Raw genomic sequence first — 8,676 nt, 5'->3', positions numbered from 1 at the left:
ACAAGCATGCTTAGTGTGAGGGATTGCTGTCAATGAGTCAATGCAATCAACTGGTTTTCCTTAGATAGAAAACTTTGAATCAATTTGACTGTATGATCTGGTTGAACTGTAAATTGGCGCTATATAAATAAACTGAATTGAAATAAAATGAATTGAAATGGTCTTCTAACAGTCTTGGAGGAGTTCCCAGAGATGCTCAGCACTTGTTGGCCCTTTTGCCTGTACTCTGCGGTCCAGCTCACCCCAAAACATCTCGATTGGGTTCAGGTCTGGTGATTGTGGAGGCCAGGTCATGTGGCGCAGCACCCTATTACTCTTCTTCTTGGTTAAATAGCCCTTACAGACCCTGGAGGTGAGTTTGGAGTCATTGTCCTGTTAAAAAATAAATAATGGTCCAAATGAACGGAAACCGGATGGAATAGCATGCCGCTGCAAGATGCTGTGGTAGCCATACTGATTCAGTGTTTCTTCAATTTTGAATAAATCCCCAACAGTGTCACCAGCAAAGCACCCCCACACCATCACACCTCCTCCTCCATGCTTCCCGGTGAAACCAGCATTTAGAGTCCATCCGTTCATCTTTTCTGCAATCCTTATGTTTGTTAGTCCAAGCAAGTCTCTTCTGCTTGTTGCCTTTCCTTAGCATTGGTTTCCTAGCAGCTATTTTACCACGAAGGCCTGATTCACATAGTCTCCTCTTAACAGTTGTTCTAGAGATGTGTCTGCTGCTATAACTCTGTGGTATGCACCTAAAAGTCAAGGTGACAATCTGCCAGTGATAAAATTTTTTATTTTTATTTTTATGTTTCGACAGATTCCAGAGGTAACATTGAAATTGATATTAATATGGTTTAACAAAATATGGAATGAAGGTTTAATACCAAAAAGCTGGAAAAGGGCAAAAATACTACCCTTTGATAAACCTGGGAAAGATCCTATCAGTCTAAATAACTATAGACCAACAACTTCAACTTGTCATTTAAGTAAATGGAGAAAATAATAGTCAGTAGATTAGGGTTTGTTCTTGAGCATAATAAATTGATTAATGGATATCAGTGTAGCTTTAGAACAGGGAGATAAACAATGAATGCATTAACTAGAGTCAATAATGATATAGAGAAAGCTTTAAAAATTAAGGAGAGAAGGATTATAGTATTTTTTGATATAGAAAAACTTTATTATTGATCATGGAGGGAAGGACTTCTTCTAAAAATGAATCAGAGGGGAATAAGTAGGAAGATGTATGACTGGATAGCTTTTTTTTTTTTTTACTGGGTAGAAAAATAAGAGTGAAGATTGGGAATGATTATTCAAAAGAATTTATTGTAGCAAATGGAATACCTCAAGGTAGAGCAATTAGCCCTATTTTATAAGATATCATGATTAATTCTATTTTTCTAATACGATAAATGTATAAAATCTGCTCTGGATGAGGGGAAATAATATAAAACATATGTTAGGAAATATTAAAAAAGCAGTTAGTAAAGTAGAATAGTGGTCTTATGAATGGGGTTTTTCATCAGCAAGAAAGTTTTGTTTTATGGTTTTTACCAAAAGAGAAATACTTATATAGGAACAATAACATTATACGAACAGCCATTGGAAAAGGGTTGCAGAATTAAAATATTTAGGACTATGGTTGATAGTTCTCATACATGGAAAAAACATATATTGGAAACTAAGTGTAAGAAAGGTATAAATCTACTAAAGGCTGTGGCTGGACATAATTAGGGTGGAGATAGACAGTCATCATTAAACATATAAAGGGCTCTCATGAGATCAATAATAGATTCTGCAAGTTTTATATATGGAGCAGCAGCTAAAACATCACTACAAAAGATAGACAGATTACAGATTAGGACTTTATGTATATATATATACAGGTGCAGTTAAACTGAGACCTATTAATGCTCTTTTAATATAGACTGAAAAGACTCCATTGGAAATGAGAAGAATAGAACTAGCTCTAGTTTACTGGATTAAAATTAAAAGTAGTAAGGAAGAACATACAATTTTACAAAACTGCAATATGCAAAGTACCATCGTAATGGATTTGGATGGATTATAAGCAAATTGAATAAAGAATATGGATTAGAAAATAAGAAGTCAGTTTAATCCGATTAGTGTTATTCCTCCATGGCTATTCCCTCAGGTAAATGTAGACATGAGACTGCTAAAAATGAAAAATGATTGGAATTTAAATGAAAAAGGGATGAAGACTGATATATCTTTAATAAACTCATATCATAACTACCTTAAAATATATTTTAGATGGTGCTAAGAAGTTAAAAGGACGTGTGGGTATAGGAATATATATACCAGAGTTTAAAATATACATTTCTTAAAGAATATCAGATAAACTATCTGTTTTCACAGCAGAAATGGTGGCAATTATACTAAGCTTACAATGGGTAGAGGAGGTTAAACCAGACAGGGTGGTGGTATGTACAGGTTCCAAAGTTTTATAAAGTATTAGAAAGTAAGTAGTGATAGAAAAACAGAAAGTATAGTAATTAAGTAGTAATTAGAAAGTAAGTAGGCAGTAGCCATTCAGATCCACACTCCATACCAGTAGGTGGCGGTAATGCAACATTTCGTTGCAAGCTAACCGCCAATAAAATCCCATAAAGAAGAAAAAATGGATAGGTTTTACGGCAGGGGTGCCTTTCTCAACAAAACACCGGTTGTCGGCAGTTGGAATGACTGTAGTGGAAACGGTTAATCAGCTGATTCTTAACGCCCAAAGTAAACTGAAAATAAAACAGACTTTTCTGCCAGGGGATGTGCGACTCGACCTGAGAGCTTTTATTTTTGTTTAGGATGTACTGACATGTTTTATCCAGGTAAGTTTAGATGGATAAAGCTGTTAACTGCGGTGTGTTGTGGCATTTATGCTAAGTCAGAGAGGTACCTGGCGTTAACTCGGCCTGGCTCCTTGCTTTGTTTTTATTACTGCCTCGTTAATTAACGTAAGAGACTGGAAACCGGGACACAGTGCGTTTTATGTCACACTACAAACAGATAGTTTTTAGTATATTTCCAGAGCCTTTACTATATTTACAACTCGTATACGTGTGGAGGTATTCGGTCAATTTAACCAGCTAGCATTAGCAGGCTAGCTGCTAGTCTGTACAGAGGAACAGAATGGCAACAGTTAGCCTTCTCTACAGGTTCATCAACTGAAATAGAAACCACCGATAGCTGCTAATAAATATTTGTTTTCGTTTATTAATATTCTCAAGATATATAGTTAACTAAGTAGCATTTATGTTGAACTAAAATTTCAATGCAAAACGTAATGAAACATCAGTTGAAACACTTAAATTGAAAGTTTTGTTGTTTCCCTTCAGTTAATATAAATAATGTGATATGTGAGTCACTATATTTTTCCATCTGTAACCCTCTGTAAGGCCTGGGGATTGTCTCTAATCTCTTTGAGGGTTTGAGACATTTCTATATTTAACTGAACTGTCTGAGCATGACTGGTGACTGTTTGTTTTATTAGATTCTTCTTAAATAAAATAAACAACATTCAATTTGTATATAAATTAATTGTTTTTACAGCCGTATGATAATTACAGCAACAATCATAATGATGACAGAATTGTTGAACCCAAATGTTTGAAAGGAAAAGCTCTGAGTTATTGTTTGATTCGTTCATTTATTTATTATAACTCCAAAAAAGTTTAAAGAAGCATTTTTGTTATCAGCTATCATTACCAGTGACTCTGAGGTGACACACACAGGTGAATTTGCTTTCTTTGTTTATTTTTTGCTAAAGAGACGTGTTGGTCTGAAGTTAAAGAGGATTTTTTACCATTAAAAACAGAAAATAATGAAGTAGCTAAAATTCTAAACCAGTTTTTTGTCAGCTTATATTGATAATAACCATCAGTTTTCAGGATATCTGCAAGTTTTCAAGCGTTTTTCTGATTTTTAACCATCCACTCTGTTTCCCACAGCCTTTTATGACTCAGGGAACAGAAAAGCTTCCTGCCTGGTTGTTTCTCTTTCCTCACTAGGTTAGAGTTTATCCTGACAATGTTTAGGTAAATGGATGATCTGGTTTAACGTCTAACGTTTCAGTTTGTTACCAGCTGACCAATATATTGATCTGGTTCTTCACATAGGAGGATAGAAGGTGAACTTTCAGCCAAATACGTGGTTTAAAACATTAGGACGGAGGTCTTCAACAGGGGGTCCACAACCCCTTTAATAACAACAGTATTGTTGCTTATTTATTCATTGTCATTACTCTCTTATTCCTCTGCAGCTGGACAACATGGACAAGATTCTGGAGGGCCTGATCAGCTCGGACCACTCTGCTCCGGTAAAGAGGGCCATAGTGAAGAAGGTGGTGGAAGCAGCAGAGAACGATGTGACGGAGGAGCAGTGTCGAGCGCTGTTCACACTCACCACCCGCCTCATCCTGCTCGGTGACGACCCTTTCCAGAAGCAGATTGGCCTGCAGGTCCTGGAGGCCTATGCCCGCTACCACCGCCCAGAGTTCGAGCTCTTTTTCAGCAAAGACTTTGTGCTCAGTTTGCTCCAGCAGGGCTACGGGGAGCTTAAACACGGAGACCCCGCCATTGTCGACTACATCCACTGCTGCCTGCGGCTGCTCATCAGCTGCCCCTCTGTACTGGACACCTTCAGCGTGATCAAGGTGGAGGTTTTGAGGATGGTGTGTGAGCGCCCTGAGCCGGCTCTCTGCGTACGGATCAGCTCTTTGCTGTCAGACTTTATGCAGTGCATCCCGAGGGACAAGTCGGGCATTTTGTTCTGTCAGCAGCTGGTGAGGACTATCAGCTGCTTTCAGTGCGTTGCCAGCGAGGAGCGGGAACTAAGAGAGTATGTGAGCCAGGTGACAAAGGTCAGCACCCTGCTGCAGAACATCTGGAAGGCTGAGCCTGACACATTGCTGCTCTCTTTGCAGGAGGTCTTCGCCATCATCTCCTCCACAGGTAAAGAAACTGCCAACCTGAAATCTTAGCTTTCCCTCTTCTTTGAAATCATGTTGATCAAACACCTCTTCTGGCTAATATATGGTTTTCACTCTCCTTTGCACAGATGTGGTTCAATGATGGCAATTAAATGTAACTAGTGTTTAGGGGCGTGCTTCAGTGACGCAGGCCTTAGTGCTGTGGTACTTCGCTTCATGTCTCTACCCCTCTCTCACACCCCCTTTCCTGTCTGCCTACCGTTGGGAAAAAAAAAAACAAGCCACTAGTATGAAGGACCAACTCTTCCATATTTAAAAATAAATACAGAAATAATAAATAAGCGTACAATTAATTGCCCCCAAAAATACAATAAATTAATAAATGTAAATTATACAGTGAGACATAAATGCATGAATCTATTATTCAATTTCTGCTATTGATTCTGTTTGTTGTATTTTTGGGGGCAATTAATTGTACGCTTATTTATTTATTGAGCATTTATTTATTTATGTATTTATTTCTGAATATGGAAGAGTTGGTCCTCCATACACTAGTGGCGTAAAAAACTAAAGAAATAAAAAGTAACTTTTCTAAATAATGTTATTCATACTTAAAAACAGATCTGTTTTTATTGTCTTTACAGCTTCCGCTCACCTGTAATTTGTTTGGAATGTATGTATTTTAGATGTTAAAAATGACGACAAATTTAGCCAGTTCTAATGTCCATCTATGATAAAACATCAACACAGAATTTAGGTTTCCTTTCTTTGTTGTCTAACTTCCCTCCCAAGTGGACAATAATTATTCCTACTGGAAGCAGCAGTGGCATCATTCTTTGTTTTACATTTTTTTTAAAACAGATGTTTTAAATATATCTTCAGCATCATAGTCGGGTTATATGCCTTTACAAAAAAGTCCAAAAACAGTTTGATCCTGTTAAAATAAGCTTGTATAACCCAAAGGCAGGGGAACAAAAATATCAACACATATTTTTATAGAGCTGCACAGCATTCTGGGGGATGTAGGCAGAGGAATGGGTTTATCCTCTCAGCCTGCATGTGGCTTCACAGTGCGGCCACCTTCAGATGATTTCTATTTCCCTTTTATTTATAGTCCTGTTCTGATCTGAAGGACAACATGTGTTTAAAGTAAACTGAATTCTTGGTGTCTCTGTTTTTTTAGACCCATCCTTTGACCCGTCTATTGCTCTGGCTAGTCTGGTCCAGCATATCCCCGTGCAGATGATCACTGTGCTCATCAAGAGTCTCACCACAGACCAGAACGTCAAAGATGCGACGATGACCAAAGCTCTCTGCAGGTAACCCTGTCTTTTTATGTCCTGCAGTCATCACATGTGTTCGTAATAGATGGTCAGTCTCCTTTCAGAGAGTATTTAATGATCGGAGCTTGTTGTGTGTTTAAAGAATGATCGACTGGTTGTCCTGGCCTCTGGCCCAGCATGTGGACACCTGGGTCATCGCTCTGCTCAGGGGCCTGGCTGCAGTTCAGAAGTTCACCATCCTCATAGATGTCACTCTGCTGAAAATCGAACTGGTTAGTAAAGCTGAACTTTACACCCTAGAGGAGGTTGGATTAAAAAATAACGTTACAGATCTGCTAATTAGGCTGTTTGTTCCTCTGGTTCTTTAATAAAGCCTAAGCAGAGTGTAATTCGTTTTGGTGAATTAAGATTTATTCATACTTAAGAGCTTGTAAGAGTTTTACCGACATTTAGTTTGAATATGTTAAAGACATAAATTTGACTGGACTTTAAATTAATTTAAGGAATCATTTGGATGAATAAATTTCAAGTTTTTTTTTTTTTTTTTTTTTTTAATCCTGCAGGTCTTTAACCGTCTGTGGTACCCTCTCGTACGGCAGGGTGCGCTAGCCGTGCTCTCCCATATGCTGCTGAGCTTCCAGCACTCTCCAGAGGCCTTCCATTTGGTAGGAGACCCTCAGCACCTCATCTCCTTCTCATATGATCCCATTATCTGTTCTCCCATTTTCTCCTGTTCTTTCTGAAATGACCTCCATGCCTCAGGAATCCTCCTAACTAATGATCTGCAAAGCATTTAAATGCCAAGCACTTTAATTTAATGAAAATCGTAACAAGAGGAGAACTCCATAATAATCAGCAAATGGGGTCGAGTCTCTGTGGAGTTTCTGATGTTCATCTCCTCTCTTGTCGGCCTTTTTTTCCACCTTAAAAGGACTTATTAGCTTTAACATCTGTTTATTTCAGATTGTTCCACATGTGGTGCCTCTGGTTAAGTCTCTAAACTCAGACGGCCTCCCGACCAGTCAGGCGTTCCTTCTGCAGTTCACCGAGCTGATCCACTGCATGATGTATCAGTACTCTGGTTTCCCGGACCTCTACGACCACATATTGGAAGCCATAAAGGTAAAGAACCGATGCATGCTGTTAGAAACTCTCAGCTTTCAGGCATTTCTGCCTAATCTGTGCATGATTCTTTTCTCTCCAGGAGCTTCCAAAACCCTCAGAAGAGAAGATCAAATTGGTGTTGAATCAAAGTGCCTGGACATCCCAGTCGAATTCATTTGCTTCTGGGTTACTGAGGCCAGCTGGGAAGTCTGAGACTGGAAAGACGGGCCTGATCAACCTGGGGAACACCTGCTACATGAACAGCATCATCCAGACTCTTTTTATGGCAACTGAGTAAGTCCCCCCCCACAGAGGATCAGTGTTGCAGCAGTTGGTGTGGAGGACTAAACGCCAGTGTTTGTTCTTAGCTTCAGGAGGCACGTTCTGTCTTTAAATCTAAACGGCTGCAACACGCTGATGAAGAAGCTCCAGCTCCTCTTCGCCTTCCTGGCTCACACACAGGTCAGTTACATGAGGAAACACAATGCTGCCGCTGCTCGCCGCCGCCGGATGTCATGAGTTGTGTATGTGTGGCTTTGTCCAACAGAGGGCAGCATACGCTCCCAGAAACTTCTTGGAAGCATCTCGTCCTCCCTGGTTCAACGTGGGCTCACAGCAGGACTGCTCAGAGTATCTGAGATTTCTTCTAGAAAGGTACGATGAGCCTCCAGACCTGTGCCTCATCTTCAGCTTAAAGCCATGAAGAATAATGAAGATTAGGTCTGTCTGTTTAACCACGGAACCTCACGGTTTCTTTAGGATTTCATCAGCCTCACCAACATTAAATATTATATAACTGAGGCAGATAGACAGTCATATTTTTTTATTCTTCACACACGATTCCACGTTTCTTTTTCCACAAATGATCATTTGGTTTGGGTCTGGACTTTGATTAAGCCATTCTATGCCAACAGATTTGCTGGGAGCTGTTGTAATAGTAATAATAATTATAATAACAATGGTAATTTAACTTTATTGATCTCACATTGGAGAAATTTACCTCTGCATTTAACCCATCCCCTTAGGAAGCAGTGGGCTGCCATATTGCTGCGCCCAGGGAGCAATCAGGGGTTAAGGGTCTTGCTCAGAGACCCATAGTCGCAGTCTGTGGGAGTGGAGCTCAAGCTGAGAACCTCAGGATTCCAAGGTCTATGTCCTAACTACTAGGCCGCCACTCCCCGCCTATACTGTAGCTCTGACTGGGTTTCTAGTTTTCTATAACATATATCCGTGATTTTTCACATTTTGATGAATTAAAGGAAACGTCAGGTCAGTAAGCAATAATCAATGGATCATTATCTATACCTAAAACTAATACGTTTGCGTTGATTTAATGAATTTAGGGTT

The 8,676-nt window shown here is 39.3% G+C and overlaps 1 protein-coding gene across 1 annotated transcript in view; it reads left to right on the top strand.

The window, feature by feature from the left end:
- The first annotated feature begins 2,650 nt into the window (after window positions 1–2,650).
- Window positions 2,651–8,676, top strand: part of usp38 (ubiquitin specific peptidase 38) — an 11,772-nt gene continuing 5,746 nt past the window's right edge. The window contains exons 1-9 of the mRNA XM_015403728.1: window positions 2,651–2,843; window positions 4,274–4,964; window positions 6,126–6,261; window positions 6,368–6,497; window positions 6,789–6,890; window positions 7,189–7,347; window positions 7,430–7,623; window positions 7,698–7,791; window positions 7,877–7,983. Of these exons, the coding sequence (XP_015259214.1) occupies window positions 4,283–4,964; window positions 6,126–6,261; window positions 6,368–6,497; window positions 6,789–6,890; window positions 7,189–7,347; window positions 7,430–7,623; window positions 7,698–7,791; window positions 7,877–7,983 (1,604 nt within the window). The 5' untranslated portion in view covers window positions 2,651–2,843; window positions 4,274–4,282. The remainder of the gene's footprint in view (window positions 2,844–4,273; window positions 4,965–6,125; window positions 6,262–6,367; window positions 6,498–6,788; window positions 6,891–7,188; window positions 7,348–7,429; window positions 7,624–7,697; window positions 7,792–7,876; window positions 7,984–8,676) is intronic.

Source organism: Cyprinodon variegatus, unplaced genomic scaffold, assembly GCF_000732505.1.
Source record: "Cyprinodon variegatus isolate N-32 unplaced genomic scaffold, C_variegatus-1.0 Scaffold1551, whole genome shotgun sequence".
NCBI classification, from domain to species: Eukaryota; Metazoa; Chordata; class Actinopteri; order Cyprinodontiformes; family Cyprinodontidae; genus Cyprinodon; species Cyprinodon variegatus.
This window is presented reverse-complemented; position numbering and strand designations above follow the sequence as displayed.